This window comes from Oncorhynchus keta, chromosome 2 (assembly GCF_023373465.1).
Source record: "Oncorhynchus keta strain PuntledgeMale-10-30-2019 chromosome 2, Oket_V2, whole genome shotgun sequence".
In the NCBI taxonomy this organism is placed as follows: Eukaryota; Metazoa; Chordata; class Actinopteri; order Salmoniformes; family Salmonidae; genus Oncorhynchus; species Oncorhynchus keta.
Window position 1 is genome coordinate 75,395,138 of NC_068422.1, and position 22,065 is coordinate 75,417,202.

The following is a 22,065-nucleotide window of genomic DNA, read 5'->3' on the forward strand; positions in this document are numbered from 1 at the left end:
AAAGTGCTAATGCATGTTAATGGGTGGTAATGCTTGTTCAGTATGGCATCCGTTCCCTGTCTGTGACCTCACTCTCTCTCTCCCTCTGCCACACAGACACACAGAGTGATGATCTGATGATCCCCAGGCTGTTTCTGTTCTCTCTTTCTGCCTTTCTATCTCTGTCTCGATTCGCCCCCTTCTTCTCTCCTTCTTCTCTCCCCTCCATCTCCCTTGTTCACATCTGTCTCTCTCCACAGAGACACAGAGACGAACCTATTGCCATGCTGATAAGAGGGAGAGAGATGGATATGCAAGATGTTGGCAGAAGGGTTATGTGATGGGCAGGCAAACAGATGGTTGGAGAGATAGTCGACCAGACAGACGAACTGACCAGATGTGAAAGGACAGACAACGAGCAGACACCCGACAGCAGACACCTAAATAGACAGACTCCTGAAAACAGAGAGTCAAGAGAGCGCGAGTGACATATCGCTCCACATACAGGCCCCCAGCCCAACGGCCAGACAGGCTGTGGACGCAAAAGCAGGGGCCAGAGGAGGTGTGTCCATTTGGGGTTATGTTTAATGGACTCCCCTGTCAAAAGCACTCAGCACTCCAGTCCATCACTGTGTTGTGGGGCAGGGTTAACACTGTTCTCGGGTTTAACTGCCAGTAATGAAGTCATAAAGCCCTCCACACAGGGACCTTAAAGTGACAGAGCCAGACGGAGGCACCGCCACTGGCTAATTATCTTTGCACTGAGGTTATCAGACCCAGGTTTATGCATCTGACCACAAAAGACTGGCCTTTCCACATGGCTCCAAAGGCCAAGGCGTCTGTGTGTGTCTGGCTGAGGGACTGAAAAACTGAGAGAGAGATGTGTGTAGGGCCCTATAAAATCTATGATGCGGAGAACACGGACAGAATCACAGAATCCAACAATATTTAAAAAAAATTGAACTTAGTAGGGAATCAACTAAATGTATTGGAAATGAATGAATTAGTCAAGTTTATCATAAGACATTAACAGAATGCATCAGTGATTTGTATTTCCTGTCACCGTCTGAAGAGACAATGAGAATTCCCCCTGTCTGTGTATGTGTAGTGCCCGCTAGCACTTTGTGTCGCCGTTAGTGATGATGCTAATGAAAAATCTTCTGGTAGATGGAAAGCTTTCCCAAAAACCTTCTAAATTAAATGTTAACTACAAAGTAGCCTATGCTTACCTAGCAGAATGATATAATGATTATTTGCATCAATTTGTTTAGCAAACTTTGTGTGTGCTACAAAATTCCTCGGTGTGCACTGGAATGAACTACAACCCCAAAATCTATATAAAAAAGTGTGATTTTGAGTTCAAAAACCTGAAAAAAATCAGGGAAAAGGAAACCTGGAAAAACAAAACAGAGAAACGGAATATGGGGGGAAAAAACTAAACGAAATCAGGCGGAAAATAAAATAGATTTTATAGGGCCCCATGTGACTGTTTCTCCGTAACAGTCATTGCAAGAGAAAATGAGTCCTGTGTAGAGTTGGACAGTGCTGCGGTGCTGGAAAGTCTCAAACCCCTTAGTAAACCCCGTCAGGTGCACGGATTACGTGACCTGTGTGCGAGTGTGACTGATTCACCATGAGACTGGCTGGCTCCCTTCGCCCAAGCACAGCCCTGTCACAGAGTCCTGCCTAATGCACCCAGACACCTCTGCCCCCTCTGGGGACCCTGCTATAGAGCAGTAGCAGGACTTTATTCCCATAATCCTGCTCTCTCGTCTCCACTCCTCTCCTCTCTTCTCCTCCCAATTCTCTCTTCTCCTCTCCCCTCACACCCTGGACTGATGTGAAATGATGTGATGTGGTTCAGAGAGTGTGCATAATGTATGTGTGAGCATGCTCCTCAATAATGGGTCTGGGTGAAGTTGGGATTTACAGAGCATGTATGTGTCATGTAATGTGTTTGTGAATGTAGAGGTCTGTGTTCTGTTCCGGTGTAAGCAGGGTTGTCAGTAGCTTGTTAAGAGATCAAGGTTCATCCCCATCTCCCGCTCCAACTCTGCCTCACCATCCCTACTCTCCCCATCTGTGTTAGAGAGAGAGACCACAGGTAGATTATACAGGAGGAGGAAAGGGAAGGGAAGAGCTGATGGGAGGATGATAATATCGGGTAATGGTGTCACGTGCAGAACATTGAAATAAGATTTCTTTGGTTTATTTTGGCACTAACTGTAAGGAGAGCACGGTTACCATGATGGTTACTGATTGTGTAGATATAGTGAGCGAGATCTACGTGAATTTATGTGTAGAATTAACTTTTGTATATATAGTGTATGTGGTCACCCCTTCAAATTAGTGGATTTGGCTATTTCAGCCACACCCATTGCTGACAGGTGTGTAAAATTGAGCACACAGTCATTCAATCTCCATAGACAAACATTGGCTGTAGAATGGCCTGACTGAAGAACTCTGTCGCTTTCAACATGGCAACGTCATAGGATGCCACCTTTCCAACAAGTCAGTTCGTCAAATTTCTACCATGCTCGAGCTTCCCCGGTCAACTGTAAGTGCTGTTAAGTGGAAACGTCTAGGAGCAACAACGGCTCAGCTATGAAGTGGTAGGCCACACAAGCTCACAGAATGGGAGCACCAAATGCTGAAGCACGTAGCACGTGAAAATCGTCTGTCCTCGGTTGTACCACTCACTACTGGGTTCCAAACTGCCTCAGGAAGCAACGTCAGCACAGGAACTGTTCATCGGGAGCTTCATGAAATGGGTTCCCATAGCTGTGCAGCCATACACAAGCCTAAGATACGCAATGTAAAGCATCGGCTGTAGTGGTGTAAAGCTTGCCGCCGATGGACTCTGGAGCAGTGGAAACGCATTCACTGGAGTGATGAATCACGCTTCACCATCTGGCAATCCATCAGACGAATCTGGATTTGGCGGATGCCAGGAGAACGCTACCTGCCCCAATGTATAGTGCCAATTGTAAAGTTTGGTGGAGGAGGAATAATGTTCTGGGGCTGTTTTTCTAGGTTCGGGCTATGCCTATTAGTTCCAGGGAATTGAAATCTTAAATCTACAGCATACAATGACATTCTAGACGATTCTGTGCTTCCAACATTGTGACAACAGTTTGGGGAAGGCCCTTTCCTGTTTAAGCATGACAATGCCCCCATGCACAAAGCGATGTCCATACAGAAATGTTTTGTCGAGATTGGTGTAGAAGAACATGACTGGCCTGCACAGAGCCCTGACCTCAACCCCATCGAACACCTTTGGAATGAATTGGAACTCCAAGCCAGGACCAATCACCCAACATCAGTGCCCGACTTCACTAATACTCTTGTGGCTGATTGGAAGCAAGTCCCTGCAACAATGTTCCAACAAGCCTTCCCAGAAGAGTGGATGCTGTTATAGCAGCAACGGGGGAACCTACTCCATATTAATGTCCATGACTTTGGAATGAGATGTTAGAAGAGCAGGTGTCCATATAATTTTGGTCATGTAGTGTAGCTCTGTATAGCTCACTCAGCTGTACATTCTGTTGGTAGTAGGATACTCTCCTGGAGGTGTTGTGGATGTTCTGTGTGAATTTTTATGCGCATTTCTCTTTGTTGCAACTTGCAATCCGTTTGTCATTATACCCTGATAAAGACAGCTTGTCTGTCGAAACATTGGTTATTAAATTATTGCATCTGTGCTCCTAGTGTGAGGCTCTCCTTTTATTTTTCAAGTGTTCTACTCTTCTAGCCAGCACCTCGCCTAGACAGGTGTGCGTTTCTTTCGCCTCCGCAACTTGCAATCCAGCTTTTTCTTGGCTCTCTCTTTTCTTTAGACAGCAGCACCTCTGAGATCTTTAGCAGTGGACTTTCAGAAATGTTTTTTGTTTTATTGGAGGGAAAACTCAACTTTACATTCAGAATGTGTAAGAGCTGCAGGCGAACTGCCAACTGGACTGAAAATACTACATTTCTTTCATCCTCCCCTCTCCCCCTTCTCAACCCAACCTCTACCCCTCTCTCTCCTCACCACCCCTAAATATATTCTTCCTCCTTACTTGGGTGTCATTTTCTTTGCTCTTAAAAGGGGGCTGAACTTCCTGATTTGGCATCGTTTTTTTTAGCTTGGTCATTAAGAAATGCAGCGGCTATGACTGAAGCCAAACGAGAGTTGTCTTGGGGCGGGTGGGGGGGGGTTAATGTGGGTGTCTCTTGTGTGTTCGCATGTGGCAAACGTTTGCACATTCTTTCTGTCTAAACAGTGCACAGTTAGCCACTCACCCTTCTAGATAACTTAACACTAACCAGGTATTGTATCTTGAAGTAACTGTTAGGCTATCCAATGTCAAACCAACTTTGTTATCTCTTGGGATAGTTAGGGACCGTCAATAAATGACTCAATGTAAATGGGACAATATTTTCATGTTGCACATCTTTTAGTTGTCTCATTAAATGCTTTCAATATTTGTATTTGAATTTTCACAATTTATAGTTTGTTTAAGATTTTTAAGTCATTGAAATTTGGAGCTATTGACATTTAAAATATTGTTCCATGTATATTGTGTGATTTACTGATGGTCCCTAACTAGCCTCATAGGGATATCAAATGTCAAACCAAATTGACCATGGTTATTACTATTCGGTCACTGTGCTCCAAATTGATGATTACTTGGGTGCTACCAGCTGTGGGTATGTGGACAGGATTGAAATAAACTCAACCCAAGGAAAACTGTTACAGTACTCTTCTTTCTGTAACATACAATTATTTTCCTATCGTCTCACAAATCTCAGTTTTGGTCCAGGCAGAATTTATGACCACATCGATGCCACATAGGCCATTTTTAAAACAAGAAGTTGTTTTTTAGGGGCAGTTGCTCTGTAAAGCAATTCAACACATGATCCTTTCTTGTCTTTGTCCCTCCACTCCTCTCCCTCAGTTGACCCGTGACATCTGTAACCCCACAGAAAGCTCATATTTTAATGCAGCTGCTCCTTCTCTACTCTCAGAATCCCTCGGTCTCTTACAGTGGCTTCTCTGACCTCCACTCCCCCTCTCTCACCTGCAGTCTCTTCACCTCTGCATCTGTCCCCGAGTTATGATGACTCAACTGCACACACTCAGCCATAGATGGCCTTGTCGCTCAAAACAAACCTTTGAATCTTCCTCAGTAAAGGCATGGCTATGAGAAATGGCCTTTGATGGGTCCTGCCTGTGAACTGCTTGGATGTTTTGCCCGGATAAACACACCTGCCAATCAAATAAATTAGGTTTAAGAGCGTTTTGTTGGGACTGCCAGGGCTCCGGATGATAGGCAATGTTGCCTCGGCGTTGAGGGAACATTTTTCAGCTGCCCGGGGGCTACTAAGAAAATATATTTTTATTTATTTATTTATTTGATTTCAACTTTATTTAACCAGGTAGGCTAGTTGAGAACAAGTTCTCATTTACAACTGTGACCTGGCCAAGATAAAGCAAAGCAGTTCGACACATACAACAACACAGAGTTACACATGGAATAAACAAACATACAGTCAATCATACAGTAGAAAAAGTCTATATACAGTGTGTGCAAATGAGGTAGGATAAGGGAGGTAAGGCAATAAATAGGCCATGGTGGTGAAGTAATTACAATATAGCAATTAAACATCGGAATGGTAGATGTGCAGAAAGTGAATGTGCAAGTAGAGATACTGGAGAGCAAAGGAGCAAGATAAATAAATAAATGCAGTATGGGGATGAGGTAGCTGGATAGGCCATTTACAGATGGGGTATGTACAGGTGCAGTGATCTGTGAGCTGCTCTGACAGCTGGTGCTTAAAGCTAGTGAGGGAGATATGAGTCTCCAGCTTCAGTAATTTCTGCAGTTCGTTCCAGTCATTGGCAGCAGAGAACTGGAAGGAAAGGTTGGCCAAAGGAAGAAGTGGCTTTGGGGGTGACCAGTCAGGTAAAACTGCTGGAGCGTGTGCGACGGGTGGGTGCTGCTATGGTGAGCAGTGAGTTGAGATAAGGTGGTGCTTTACCTAGCAGAGACCTAGATGACCTGGAGCCAGTGGGTTTGGCGATGAGTATGGAGTGAGGGCCAGCCAATGAGAGCAACGAGAGCATACACAGTGGTGGGTAGTATATGGGGTTTTGGTGACAAAACGGATGGCACTGTGATGGACTGCATACAATTTGTAGAGTGTTGGAGGCTATATTGTAAATGACATCGCCGAAGTCGAGGATCGGTAGGATGGTCAGTTTTACGAGGGTATGTTTGGCAGCATGAGTGAAGGATGCTTTGTTGCGAAATAGGAAACCGATTCTAGATTTAATTTTGGATTGGAGATGCTTAATGTGAGTCTGGAAGGAGAGTTTACAGTCTAACCAGACACCGAGGTATTTGTAGTTGTCCACATATTCTAAGTCAGAACTGTCCAGAGTAGTGATGCTGGGCAGGCGGGCAGGTGCGGGCAGCGATCGGTTGAAGAGCATGCATTTAGTTTTACTTGCATTGGAGGCCACGGAAGGAGAGTTGTATGGCATTGAAGCTCATCTGGAGGTTAGCTAACACAGTGTCCAAAGAAGGGCCAAATGTATACAGAATGGCGTCGTCTGCGTAGAGGTGGATCAGAGAATCACCAGCAGCAAGAGCGACATCATTGATGTATACAGAGAAGAGAGTCGGCCCGACTGCCAGAGGTCCGGACAACAGGCCCTCCGATTTGACACACTGAACTCTATCAGAGAAGTAGTTGGTGAACCAGGCGAGGCAATCATTTGAGAAACCAAGGATGAATACGTCTGCACAGTAATGTCTCTTATGATATCGTTTAGGACCTTGAGAGTGGCTGAGGTGCACCCATGACCAGCTCTGAAACCAGGTTACATAGCGGAGAATGACGGTGGGATTCGAAATGGTCGGTAATCTGTTTGTTAACTTGGCTTTCGAAGACCTTAGAAAGGCAGGGTAGGATAGATATAGGTCTGTAGCAGTTTGGGTCTAGAGTGTCTCCCCCTTTGAAGAGGTGGATGACCGCGGCAGCTTTCCAATCTATGGAAATCTCAGACGATACGAAAGAGAGGTTGAACAGGCTAGTAATAGGGGTTGCAACAATTTTGGCAGATCATTTTAGAAAGAGAGGGTCCAGATTGTCTAGCCCGGCTGATTTGTAGGGGTCCAGATTTTGCAGCTCTTTCAGAACATCAGCTATCTGGATTTGGGTGAAGGAGAAATAGGGAGGCTTGGGCGAGTTGCTGTGGGGGGTGCAGGGCTGTTGACCGGGGTAGGGGTAGCCAGGTGGAAAGCATGGCCAGCTATAGAAAATGCTTATTGAAATTCTCAATTATAGTCTATTTATCGGTGGTGGGATTGTTTCCTAGCCTCAGTGCAGTGGGCAGCTGGGAGGAGGTGCTCTTATTCTCCATGGACTGTCCCAGAACTTTTTTGAGTTTGTGCTACAGGATGCAAATTTCTGTTTGAAAAAGCTAGCCTTAGCTTTCCTAACTGCCTGTGTATATTGGTTCCTAACTTCCCTGAAAAGTTGCATATCACGGGGGCTATTCTATGCTAATGCAGAACGCCACAGGATGTTTTTGTGCTGGTCAAGGGCAGTCAGGTCTGGAGAGAACCAAGGGCTATATCTGTTCCTGGTTCTACATTTTTTGAATGGCCAAAGGAAGCTTATTTAAGATAGTGAGGAAGGCAATTTTAAAGAATAACCAGGCATCCTCTACTGACAGGATGAGGTCAATATCCTTCCAGGATACCCGGGCCAGGTCGATTGGAAAGGCCTGCTCACTGACGTGTTTTAGGGAGCGTTTGACAGTGATGAGGGGTGGTCATTTGACCGCAGACCCATTACGGATGCAAGTAATGAGGCGGTGATCGCTGAGATCTTGGTTGAAAACAGCCGAGGTGTATTTGGAGGGCAAGTTGGTTAGGATGATATCTATGAGGGTGCCTTTTGTTTATGGATTTGGGATTGTACCTGGTGGGTTCATTGATAATTTGTGTGAGATAAAGGGCATCAAGCTTAGATTGCAGGATGGCCGGGGTGTTAAGCATGTCCTAGTTTAGGTCACCGAGCAGCATGAACTCTGAAGATAGATGGGGGGGCAATCAATTCACATATGGTGTCCAGGGCACAGCTGGGGGCAGAGGGTGGTCTATAGCAAGCGGCAACGGTGAGAGACTTGTTTCCGGAAAGGTGGATTTAATTTTTTTTTTTTTACCCCTTTATCTCCCCAATTTCGTGGTATCCAATTGTTTAGTAGCTACTATCTTGTCTCATCGCTACACCTCCCGTATGGGCTAAGGAGAGACGAAGGTTGAAAGTCATGCGTCCTCCGATACACAACCCAACCAAGCCACACTGGTTCTTAACACAGCGCCATCCAACCCGGAAGCCAGCTGCACCAATGTGTCGGAGGAAACACCGTGCACCTGGCAACCTTGGTTAGCGCGCACCGCCACAGGAGTCGCAGGTGCGCGATGAGACAAGGATTTCCCTACCGGCCAAACCCTCCCTAACCCGGACGACGCTAGGCCAATTGTGCGTCGCCCCACGGACCTCCCGGTCGCGGCCGGTTACAACAGAGCCTGGGCGCGGACCCAGAGTCTCTGGTGGCGCTGCTGGCGCTGCAGTTCAGCCCCCTTAACCACTGCGCCACCCGGGAGGCCCTAAAAGGTGGATTTTTAAATGTAGAAGCTCTAATTGTTTGGGTACAGACCTGAATAGTAAGATAGAACTCTGCAGGCTATCTCTGCAGTAGATTGCAATGCCGCCCCCTTTGGCAGTTCTGTCTTGTCAGAAAATGTTATAGTTAGGGATGGAAATTTCAGGGGTTTTGGTGGTCTTCCTAAACCAGGATTCAGAAATGGCTAGGACATCCGGGTTGGCAGAGTGTGCTAAAGCAGTGAATAAAACAAACTTAGTGAGTAGGCTTCTGATGTTAACATCCAAGGTTTTTACGGTTACAGAAGTCAACAAAGGAGAGCACCTGGGGAATAGGAGTGGAGCTAGGCACTGCAGGGCCTGGATTAACCTCTACATCGCCAGAGGAACAGAGGAGGAGTACAATAAGGGTATGGCTAAAGACTATAAGAACTGTTTGTCTAGTTCATTCAGAACAGAGAGTAAAAGGAGCAGGTTTCTGGGTGCAATAGCATAGATTAAAGGCATAATGTACAGACAAAGGTATGGTAGGATGTGAGTACATTGGAGATAAACCTCAGCATTGAGTGATGATGAGAGAGATATTGTCTCTAGAAACATTTAAACCAGGTGATGTCATCGCATCCGTGGGAGGTGGAACTAAATGGTTGGTTAAGGCATATTGAGCAGGGCTAGAGGCTCTACAGTGAAATAAGACAATAATCACTAACCAGGAAAGTAATGGACAAGGCATATTGATATTAGGGAAAGGCATGCGGAGCCGGGTGATCATAGGGGTCCAGTGAGTGGTTGGGCTGGCTAGAGACACGGCGATTCAGACAGCTAGCAGGCCAGGGCTAGCAGGCTAGCAGAAAGTCCTTAGAGGTACGTCGCGATGGAGGAAAGTCTGTTTTGCCTCCTTGTGCGGTGATGTCGATAGACCAGTCGTGATGGATTAGTAGGGTTCCAAGTAGCAGAGGGGTCCAAGTCCAATTGGCAAAATAGGTATAGTGGCCCAAGAAATTGGACAATGGATCTATTCATCTAACAGTCCAAAATGCTCTAGACAGCTAGCGGGCCCCAGCTAGCAGGCTAGCAGATGGGCATTCAGGAGACGTCGCGGCGGAGGGGCCTGTTGGAAAAAATCCTCCGGCAGATTACATTGGTAGTCCAGTCTTGATGGATAAGCAGGGCTTCGTTGAGTAAAAGGGGCCCAAGAAATTGGCCGATGGGCCTATTAGCCAACAGTCCGATATGCTCTAGACAGCTAGCAGATGGGCATTCAGGGGACATCGCGACGTAGGAGCCAGTTGAGTACCCCCTCGAGCAGATTACGTCGGTAGTCCAGTCGTGAAGCATCGACGGGGTTCCGTGCCCCATACCGGCAGATGAAGGGGTCCGGGTATTGTAGCCCAGATGAACTCATTGGAATGGGGTGACTGTGCAGAACGCAGAATAGTTACAGTGATGCTGGCTCACCCTGTAACCCGCCTAACATGAGATCTCGTGGGAATATACTGTTACAGGAATGGCTCTCAGGTGCTGGTCCTGTATAATGAGAACAGCCAAGGTGTCGGCTCTTTTCCTCCGCTGATGGTTGGTCCTAGTGGCGGGTGGCAGGGTCAAGGGTTCAGCTCTCCAGGTGGGGCTTCACTTTGCTCTGCCTTCCCCGATCGCCCACCCCCGTCCCCTGGACCAGACAGACATGCTCCTCTGCTGGTCCCCTGTGACTAATAGCCCTGATTCTGTGTCAGCTTGGGCACAAACACCAGTGGCTGAGTGAGCAGAACACAAGCAGATTAGCACAGCAGGTGAAGCAGAGGAGAGAGAGAGGGAAGAAGGGAGGGAGGTAGAGAGGGAAGAAGGAAGGGGGCTCTTCTGACAGCGTGCAGGATTCTCACTTAAAGCAGCTGTAAATAACTCCGGGTCCTCACGGCGGTGCACTGAAACAGGTCATCAAGTGAATCACACTGAGTCATTTGTAAATATTTATTTTATCCCAATCGATGCCCTCACAATTGACATGGAGGATAAAATATGTCGGTAGTTACTAGGCCTGGGAAATGCCAGGCACCTCACAATACAATATGTACTGCGATTCTCACGATTCTACAGCATATACTGTATGTACAGTTGAAGTCGGAAGTTTACATACACTTAGGTTGGAGTCATTAAAACTCATTTTCAACCACTCCACACATTTCCTGTTAACAAATTATTGTTTTGGCAAGTCAGTTAGGACATCTACTTTGTACATGACTGTCACACCCTGACCATAGTTTTCTTTGTATGTTTCTATGTTTTGGTTGGTCAGGGTGTGATCTGAGTGGGCATTCTATGTTGGATGTCTTGTTTGTCTATTTCTATGTCTGGCCTGATATGGTTCTCAATCAGAGGCAGGTGTTAGTCATTGTCTCTGATTGGGAACCATATTTAGGTAGCCTGGGTTTCACTGTGTGTTTGTGGGTGATTGTTCCTGTCTCTGTGTTTTGCACCAGATAGGGCTGTTTTTGGTTTTCCACGTTTGTAGTGTTTGTGTTTATCTTTTTGTTATTAAACATGAATCAAAGAAACCACGCTGCATTTTGGTCTGCCTCTACTTCACCTAAAGAAAACCGTTACAATGACACAAGTCATTTTTCCAACAATTGTTTACAGACAGATTATTTCACTTATCACAATTCCAGTGGGTCAGAAGTTTACACACAGTAAGTTGACTGTGCCATTAAATAGCTTTGAAAATTCCAGGAATTAAGTAATGGCTTTAGAAGCTTCTGATAGGCTAATTGACATAATTTGAGTCAATTGGAGGTGTACCTGTGGATGTATTTTAAGGCCTACCTTCAAACTCAGTGCCTCTGATTGACATCATGGGAAAATCAAAAGAAATCAGCCAAGAAAAAAACACCCCAACAAAAAAGAGTGTAGGCTTCCACAAGTCTAGTTCATCATTGGGAGCTATTTCCAAATGCCTGAAGGTACCACGTTCATCTGTACAACAATAGTATGCAAGTATAAACACCATGGGACCACGGAGCCGTCATACCGATCAGGTAGGAGATGCGTTCTGTCTCCTAGAGATGAACGTACTTTGGTGCAAAAAGTGCAAATCAATCCCAGGACAACAGCAAAGGACCTTGTGAAGATGCTGGAGGAAACAGGTACAAAGTATCTATATCCACAGTAAAACCAGTCCTATATCGAAATAACCTGAAAGGCCGCTCAGCAAGGAAGAAGCCACTGCTCAAAAACCGCCATAAAAAAAGACAGACTACGGTTTGCAACTGCACATGGGAACAAAGATCATACGTTTTGGAGAAATGTCCTCTGGTCTGATGAAACAAAATAGAACCGTTTGGCTAAAATAACCATCATTATGTATGGAGGAAAAAGGGGGAGGCTTGCAAGCCGAAGAACACCATCCCAAACGTTGAAGCACGGGGATGGCAGCATCATGTTGTTGGGGTGCTTTGCTGCAAAGAGGGACTGGTGCACTTCACAAAATAGATGGCATCATGAGGGAGGAAAATTATGTTGATATATTGAAGCAATATCTCAAGACATCAGTCAGGAAGTTGAAGCTTGGTTGCAATTGGGTCTTCCAAATGGACAATGACCCCAAGTATACTTCCAAAGTTGTGTCAAAATTGCTTAAGGACAACAAAGTCAAGGTATTGGAGTGGCCATCATAAAGTCCTTGTCCGCGTGTGCGAGCAAGGAGGCCTACAAACCTGACTCAGTTACACCAGCTCTGTCAGGAGGAATGGGCCGATATTCACCCAACTTATTGTGGGAAGCTTGTGGAAGGCTACCCAAAACGTTAAACAATTTAAAGGCAATGCTACCAAATAATAATTAAGTGTATGTAAACTTCTGACCAACTGGGAATGTGATGAAAGAAATAAAAGCTGAAATAAATCATTCTCTCTTCTATTAATCTGACATTTCACTCATAACTGACCTAAGACGGGCAATTTTTTCTCTGATTAAATGTCAGGAATTGGGAAAAACAGAGTTGAAATGTATTTTGCTAAGGTTTATGTAAACTTCTGACTTCAACTGTATTGCTATTCGATACTGTGATTTTATTGCGATTTGATGTTCCAAACATATTGCTCACTATATGTCTGCTGCAGAGAGACAAGAGAGAGCAGTTGCTTTTGATCAGTCAGGGAAATAAAAGAGGTGAAAAAATGTTGGCTCACTATTTAAAACAAAGATGGAGAACCAACTATAAGATATAAGATGAAGAATACCAGCGTTTTGGCGCAGGTACAGCCAACCTAACGCTAGCTAACGCTAACGAACTCTAACTCTACCTACAGTAGCCCCAAAAGTGTTTTTCCCCCCATCACTCGTAGTTACAGCAGATGACTTAGTGATTATGCTGATGAAATGATGATGCCGTTATGTGTGTGTGTTTTAGAAGTGGGTCAGTGACCTCATTATGATGGATCCTCTACATCTGTCTGGCGAGGTGGAGAGAGAGGTGCCTGGGGAAGACAGACAGCAGCAACCTTTAGTTCAGAGTGAGAAGGATGAGAGCAGCCAGGTGTAGATGCAGGCATACCTGGGACTTTCAGGTAGAGATGTTGAATATGCATGCATTTGGTACCCTACCCGTCACAAAACAGACACCAATTGCTGTGTAATTTGGTCAACTTTTTCTCTATCCGTACAATCCTTAGATACTAGTAAACCAGTGGAGAGGATGGCTGCATGTGGGGTTAATGTGGGTTTAAAAACCAGAGAGGGTTGGAGGGATTGTTATGGAGGCTATTCTTTCTGATGAGTAGTTTTAATCGTTTCAGTAGAAAATCATGTAATTACTTGATGAGGGAAAATAGTGGTGGACCGACAGGGGCTCAGAGTGGGAAGATGAGAGAGAAATATAACAACTGAGAGGAATAGACTGAAAAGACACTCGCATTATTTTTCTGTTTGTAGTTTTATGGAAACGCCAAAGCTCATGCAGTATGTGTACAATAAAAATGAACTTTCAAGAGGGCAGTGATGAAATGAGACAATAGGAGCTTATGCTGTGTGTGTGTGTGTGTGTGTGTGTGTGTGTGTGTGTGTGTGTGTGTGTGTGTGTGTGTGTGTGTGTGTGTGTGTGTGTGTGTGTGTGTGTGTGTGTGTGTGTGTGTGTGTGTGTGTGTGTGTGTGTGTGTGTGTGTGTGTGTGTGATAGCTGCAGTGCTGTGAATGTCTGGTCTGGAATTAGCCACAGGAGGCTCTCTGTGTGACACCCAGCACAGCACTGCATGGGGCCACTCCTGGGGAGAGAGTCAGTGAGAAGGGCCATCCATGTGACCATATTGTTTTTGCCAGAGCTGTCTTTGTGTTGTACACTGTAATAAATTGCCTTTTCTGGGGCAGAACTCATTAGCTTTTAGTGATTCATAGTCTCCATGTGAATTATTTGGACCGTAAAAGTATTAGGGAAGCTGTCGCAATCCTTTTGAAAGCATCCCTACCTGATGCACCCATCCCTGCCCAACGACCATACACACCACAGCTGTAATACAACAGTCTGATTCAACCCCTTGTTTACACTACCACCACCTTCTGTTAGGCTCGCTGCTATTTTCCACCCTTTTTCCTCAGCTAAATGCAGCACAGCTGTATCCATCTACAGTGTCTTGTGAAAGTATTCACCCCTTGGCATTTTTCCTTTTTGGGGGTTTGTATCGTTTGATTTACACAACATGCCTACCACTTTTTTAGGATGCAAAATATTTGTTATTGTGAAACAAACAAGAAGTAAGACAAGTAAACAGAAAACTTGAGCATGCATAACTATTCACCCCCCCCCCAAAGTCAATACTTTGTAGAGGCACCTTTTGCAGCAATTACAGCTACAAGTCTCTTGGGGTATGTCTTTATAAGCTTGGCACATCTAGCCACTGGGATTTTTGCCCATTCTTTATGGCAAAACTGCTCCAGCTCCTTCAAATTGGATGGGTTCTGCTGGTGTACAGCAATATTTAAGTCATACCACAGATTCTCAATTGGATTGAGATCTGGGCTTTGACTAGGCCATTCCAAGACATTTAAATGTTTCCCCATAAACCACTCAAGTGTTGCTTTAGCAGTATGCTTAGGGTCATTATCCTGCTGGAAGGTGAACCTCCATCCCAGCCTCAAATCTCTGGAGGACTGAAACAGGTTTCCCTCAAGAATTTAGCACCATCCATCATTCCTTCAATTCTGACCAGTTTCACAGTCTCTGCCGGTGGAAAAACATCCCCACAGCATGATGCTACCACCACCATGCTTCACTGTGGGGATGCTGTTCTCTGGGTAATGAGAGGTGTTGGGTTTGCCCCAGACATAGCGTTTTCCTTGATAGCAAAAAGCAACATTTTAGTCTCATCTGACCAGAGTACCTTCTTCCATAAGTTTGGGGAGTCTCCCACATGTCTTTTGGTGAACACCAAATGTGTTTGCTTATTTTTTTCTTTAAGCAAAGGCTTTTTTCTACTATTCCGTAAAGCCCAGCTCTATGGAGTGTACGGCTTAAAGTGGTCCTATGGACAGATACTCCAATCTCCGCTGTGGAGCTTTGCAGCTCGTTGAGGGTTATCTTTTGTCTCTTTCTTGCCTCTCTGATTAATGCCCTCCTTGCCTGGTCCGTGAGTTTTGGTGGGAGGCTTGGCAGGTTTGTTGTGGTGCCATTTTCTTTCCATTTCTTTCCATGCTCCATGGGATGTTCAAAGTTTCTGATATTTTTTTATAACCCAACCCTGATCTGTACTTCTCCACAACTTTGTCCCTGACCTGTTTGGAGAGCTCCTTATAGTCTTCATGGTGCCGCTTGCTTAGTGCTGGACTATTTTCTATTTTTATGTCCATAACATGAAATCCAAATAAAAATCCATTTAAATTACATGTTGTAATGCAACAAAATAGTAAAAACGCGAAGGGGGATGAATACTTTTCCAAGGCACTGTATCTCTATCCCAGGCTCTTTTACAGCAGCATGGCTGGACTGGTAGACATATTAAAGCTGCTGTTTAATCATTACAGGAACTCACCGAGCTAATGACCAGGATGCAATTCTCTGCCCTATCAAAAGCATCTAATGGATGTGCCTCTGGGAGATCAAGATGAGTTTCAATATTAGGGTGGGCCAGCTCACAGTAGTAATTGCGCTGTGTAGCAACCTTACAGCAACCTTACAGTCAGGAAGCTAGCTACCTCGGCTTATTTCTCCTCCTGGTTATTATGTATGCTGTACTTAACAGCTCCTTTGTGCCAGGCCAGGCCAGGTCATTAAACACTTATTGTTAAATCATGTTAGTGTGTTATCTTTCTAGTTTTTGGTTATTATTGGTTATGCGAGAGAATGCTGTGTCTCTATTTCTTCCTGGTATAAGCCTATAGTCTATTCCCCATTTATCTTCAGAGATTGTCGTAATGGAATGGGTAGCTCCACTACAACTATAAAAAATGGTCCACACTGTTCGGGTGAATTCCGATTCTGCCGCTGTCCATTGTGCTGAATCACAGCTGTTTGTTTAACCTCCATTGGCTGTTCGGCGCAACATTGGTCTTTGTTCATAAGTTAGCCTACCTTAAACCAAACAATGATCTTCAGCCATTATGTAGCTCAACAGTGGACTAAATAGGCTAGGAACTGTTTTTGACCATTTCACTGAAACGTATACACTGTAGTCTAATCCACAGCAATGACGAAGGTAAGAGAAGAGGAAAAAAACTCTCTGCAATTAAAAATGGCATCTATACACATATCTACTTTTCTTAACATTACAACAGCATACTGTATATGGTAGGCCTCAGGGTCATCCATTTCATCCCTTTAAAAAAATACTGAAAAGATGAAAGAGCTCCATGAAACACCTGCCATTATGGCCACTTATCAGCAGCATTATGACATGTTGAATTGCTGTCTGAGTGAGATGACCAGTAATGGATAGTTACAGTATCATTGTCATTGCTCAGGTTCTGTTGAAAACATAATGTCAACTGATTGCTTCCTTTGATGGATGTGTTCTACAAAGGCTACTCACTGTATTATTTTTCTCACAATAGATAGTAGGAAAATAAATTGAACAACATACTAACCAAATGAGAGCAAGAAAGAATGGCGAAAGGTAGGAGGCCTCATGTGGAGATAGAGGAAGGATGACAGGAAATTAAAGAAAGTGTGAGGGAAGAGTGATATGTGGATGTTTTTACCAAGCTACTCCTTCTGTTCTCTGCCATGAACAACTTACAAGACCTGGAGTTTTATAGGGAAGGATAGAGAGAGAGAGATGGAGAGAGGGGTGGAGAGAGGGATAGAGAGAGGGGTGGAGAGAGAGATGGAGAGAGGGGTGGAGAGAGGGATGGAGAGAGGAAGGGATGAGAAAGCAGAGGAATTGTGTAGGCAGAGGGACAGAGAAAGGGAGAATGTAACAGAAAGAATGGGAGGATGAGGTGGAATTGAAGTCCATTGTTTATGCACAATGTTGTTTGCCAACACGTCTTTGCCTTTTGAATTGTCTTGGCAGAGGAGGTGGGCTAGATGAATAGCATTCAAGATGCAGTGATGTAGTGATTTTTTTTTACCAGAAATGTGTGCGTGAAAGAGGTTTCATCTCTCAAGTTTGGTCTTGACTTCTTGAAAGATGAACAAAAGACAAGAGGAAAAGCTGCAGTACTGATCATGTACAATGAGACACCAAAGAGGAAGGAAGCTGCAGATTACAAGACTTGTAATTGAACCCTCTTAATGACCATTGTTTTTCTTTTCCTTCGTTTCAGCAACTCTGTATTCATTCACCAGCTGTAGATACTGACACAGATGGGGAAAGTAGACATGATATTTATACCGGTACACTTGCCCTCTTTCCCTGTCTCTTTCCCTTTTTCTCTTGATAGATTGCTCTGTCTGCAGGTTAGTGATGATGGAGTGGGAGAGAGCATATTAAAAAAGCACATTACAGGCTCACACTTCCCTCTCCTCCCTCTCCTCCCACACTTCCCTCTCCTCCCCTTCTCCTCCCACACTTCCCTCTCCTCCCACACTTCCCTCTCCTCCCACACTTCTCCTCCCACACTTCCCTCTCCCCACACTTCCCTCTCCTCCCACACTTCCCTCTCCTCCCACACTTCCCTCTCCTCCCACACTCACACTTCCCTCTCCCTCTCCCTCTCCCACACTTCCCTCTCCTCCCACACTTCCCCTCCTCCCACACTTCCCTCTCCTCCCACACTTCCCTCCTCTTCCCTCTCCTCCCACACTTCCCTCTCCTCCCACACTTCCCTCCCTCTCACACTTCCCCTCCTCCCACACTTCCCTCTCCTCCCACACTTCCCTCTCCTCCCACACTTCCCTCTCCTCCCACACTTCCCTCTCCTCCCACACTTCCCTCTCCTCCCACACTTCCCTCTCCTCCCACACTTCCCTCTCCTCTCCTCCTCCCACACTTCCCTCTCCTCCCCACTTCCCTCTCCTCCCACACTTCCCTCTCCTCCCACACTTCCCTCTCCTCCCACACTTCCCTCTCCTCCCACACTTCCCTCTCCTCCCACACTTCCCTCTCCTATGCCTCATTTGTGTATTTTTCCTGCATGTGTTTATTAGATTTTACCAACACATTGCCAAAGGGATATGTAGAGATATTCTTTCAACAACATTTTCTCTTGGTCTTGCCCTTTCTCTCCTTCTCCTTCCCATCTCATGATTGACTTGCATTTAACAGTGACCTCTATCTCTCTTCCTCTCCCTCGCTATCTCTCTTCCTCTCTCTCCCCTCCCCCCTCTGTCCCCCTCTCTCTCCCCATCTCTCTCTCGCTCTCTCTCTCTCTCTCTCTCTCTCTCTCTCTCTCTCTCTCTCTCTCAATTCTCAATTCAATTCAATTCAAGGGGCTTTATTGACATGGGAAACAAGTGTTAACATTGCCAAAGCAAGTGAGGAAGATAATATACAAAAGTGAGATAAACAATAAAAATTAACAGTAAACATTACACATACAGAAGTTTCAAAACAATAAAGACATTACAAATGTCATATTATATATATACAGTGTTGTAAAAATGTACAAATAGTTAAAGTACACAAGGGAAAATAAATAAGCATAAATATGTGTTGTATTTACAATGGTGTTTGTTCTTCACTGGTTGCCCTTCTTGTGGCAACAGGTCACAAATCTTGCTGCTGTGATGGCACACTGTGGAATTTCACCCAGTAGATATGGGAGTTTATCAAAATTGGATTTGTTTTCAAATTCTTTGTGGATCTGTGTAATCTGAAGGAAATATGCATCTCTAATATGGTCATACGTTGGACAGGAGGTTAGGAAGTGCAGCTCAGTTTCCACCTAATTTTGTGGGCAGTGTGCACATAGCCTGTCTTCTCTTGAGAGCCAGGTCTGTCTACGGTGGCCTTTCTCAATAGCAAGGCTATGCTCACTAAGTCTGTACATAGTCAAAGCTTTCCTTAAGTTTGGGTCAGTCACAGTGGACAGGTATTCTGCCACTGTGTACTCTCTGTTTAGGGCCAAATAGCATTCTAGTTTGCTCTGTTTTTTTGTTAATTCTTTCCCAATATGTCAAGTAATTATCTTTTTGTTTTCTCATGATTTGGTTGGGTCTAATTGTGCTGCTGTCCTGGGGCTCTGTGGGGTGTGTTTGTGTTCGTGAACAGAGTCCCAGGACCAGCTTGCTTAGGGGACTCTTCTCCAGGTTCATCTCTCTGTAGGTGCTTGCTGTTTGGGGTTTTAGGCTGGGTTTCTGTACAGCACTTTGAGATATCAGCTGATGTACGAAGGGCTATATAAATAAATTTGATTTGACTTTGTTATGGAAGGTTTGGGAATCGCTTCCTTTTAGGTGGTTGTAGAATTGAACAGCTCTTTTCTGGATTTTGATAATTAGTGGGTATCGGCCTAATTCTGCTCTGCATTATTTGGTGTTCTACGTTGTACACGGATGATATTTTTGCAGAATTCTGCGTGCAGAGTCTCAATTTGGTGTTTGTCCCATTTTGTGAAATCTTGGTTGGTGAGCGGACCCCAGACCTCACAACCTCTCTCTCTCTCTATCTCTCCCCCCCTCTGTCTCTCTGCAGGGTCTTTATCTATCAGTGTGTTTCTGGTATCTCTGGGGCTGACGGTGTGTGTCGTGTGGCTCGTAGCTCTGTGTGGAGTCTGCACCTGGTGTCAACGCAAACTGGTGAGTGGACCACTAACATTTACCTATGACATTTTATCCTATTATCTGGTTTTAGGACACATTGTTCTTCCCAGAACAAAACAGTACAGCAGGCTTCCATCCACTCTTCCATGACTCTTATTTATTTGTACAACTTTTAATCAACTATGTTGGTCAGTTATCATCGGCAATGATGACCTGGCCGAGAGGTCAATATACACATGTTCAGGTCAAATTACACACCCCAGCACTGACTCATAATATTCCCCAGAGCTAGTAGGGATTTATTCTGAGTTAGCTTCCTTGTAGGGTTAGCTGCCTGGTAGGGTTAGCTGCCTGGTAAGGTTAGCTGCCTGGTAGGGTTAGCTGCCTGGTAGGGTTAGCTGCCTGGTAAGGTTACCTGCCTGGTAGGGTTAGCTGCCTGGTAAGGTTAGCTGCCTGGTAGGGTTAGCTGCCTGGTAAGGTTAGATGCCTGGTAGGGTTAGCTGCCTGGTAGGGTTAGCTACCTGGTAGGGTTATCTGCCTGGTAAGGTTAGCTGCCTGGTAGGGTTAGCTGCCTGGTAGTGTTAGCTGCCTGGTAAGGTTAGCTGCCTGGTAGGGTTAGCTGCCTGGTAGGGTTAGCTGCCTGGTAGGTTTAGCTGCCTGGTAAGGTTAGCTGCCTGTTAGGGTTAGCTGCCTGCTAAGGTTAGCTGCCTGGTAAGGTTAGCTACCTGGTAGGGTTGAACCCCAGAACTGTATACACACACATTTGCACAGACATGCCCCACATCCTCATAATAGAACTGCAGCATAGTGAGAGAGAGAGAGAGGTGTTAGGCTGTAGGTGTTACATATTGCACAAGAGGAAGACTGTGAGAGACTGAGACATGTGAGAGACGGAGACATGCAAAGACATGCTTTGAGATTATGTCGGGAATGAAAAGCTCTGTAAAAGTTTCAGCAATTCTCTCCATCTTTCGCTCTCCATATCTCTCCACCCCCCCCCCCCCCCCTCTCTCTCTCTCTCTCTCTCTCTCTCTCTCTCTCTCCATGACAATGCACTATGTCCGTGGCCTTCTCCGAACCCCATGCCATTAAAATGGTACAGTTGGACACCCAGGTAATTAGCTACAATTAATAATGAGCTATTTGCTGCCTGTTCCTGCCATTTGGCAATTAGAGGAAAGCAGAAAGATGGTTCATGGATCAGACATTCAGAATGAAAAGATAGTCTGTTTGATTGAATCATTTCACCATTCTATATCATTGAGTATATCATATTCTATTAAGTAAAGAATGATTTCCCCTCCTCTCATTCTTTCATTCTCTCACCTCCCCCACCCGTACATCTGGTCTCAGTGTATTGCAACATATGTGTGCATATGTGTGCATAAACTGTAGGCTACATTCACCACATTAACATAAGCAAAACGGTAATACACACATTCAAGGACACTAAAATGCAGACACTGAGGATAGAACATGAGCACATTGAATTTTGTGTCTAGCAGTTAGTCAATGGCAGAATCACACTTTTGAGTTCATATTTTGGGCTCCCGAGTTGCGCAGCGTTCTAAAGCACTGCATCTCAGTGGCTGGTAGCCTAGTGGTTAGAGCGTTGGACTATTAACTGAAAGGTTGCTAGTTTGAATCCCAGAGCTGACAAGGTAAAACTCTGTCGTTCTGCCCCTGAACAAGGCAGTTACCCCACTGTTCCTAGGTTGTCATTTTAAGTAAGAATTTGTTCTTAACTGACTTGCCTACTTAAATAAAATAAAAAGAGGTGTCACTACAGTCCCTGGTACGAATCCAGGCTGTATCACATCCGGCTGTGATTGGGTGGCCCACAATTGGCCCAGCATCGTCTGGGTTTGGCCAGGGTAGGCAGTCATTGTAAATAAGAATGTGTTCTTAACTACCTTGCAAAGTTAAATAACATTTTAGTCTCTTGCCAGCTTTAGTTTACCGCATAACTCCAAATTACTTTTTCTGCCATAAAAAACTCCTTGGATAAAAGTTGCAGTGCTTTCCGGTTGTGTTCTATTTTCTTGAGTGTCCTTCTGTTTCCATAACTTTGTGTGTGGGCTCTTGGTAGTATGCAAGGGGAATGGTATGGGGATGTTGTGTGGCCATGATGGTGAACATGAACAGAATTCTCCATTAGGTTATGTAAACATGGCTTTGTGCTCTGAGCAGTGCGTGTGCCTGCTTGTCGCCGGCTCCTGGTCCCATGCTAATGATTCATATGCTAATGTACACATCACTCTGAGCTATTGGCTGCTGCCTGAGCAACTGTGATTCTGCCCATAT

At 45.0% G+C, this 22,065-nt stretch overlaps 1 protein-coding gene across 32 annotated transcripts in view; it reads left to right on the forward strand.

Moving 5' to 3' along the window:
• Positions 1 to 22,065, forward strand: part of LOC118362600 (synaptotagmin-7) — a 110,296-nt gene that overhangs the window by 29,242 nt on the left and 58,989 nt on the right. For all 32 annotated transcript variants that reach the window (XR_008083787.1, XR_008083786.1, XR_008083792.1 and 29 more), the window contains exon 2: positions 19,694 to 19,797. Coding sequence is in view for 5 of the 32 variants with exons in the window: in XM_052483716.1 (XP_052339676.1) it covers positions 19,694 to 19,797 (104 nt within the window). In the remaining 27 variants the exon portion in view is untranslated. The remainder of the gene's footprint in view (positions 1 to 19,693; positions 19,798 to 22,065) is intronic.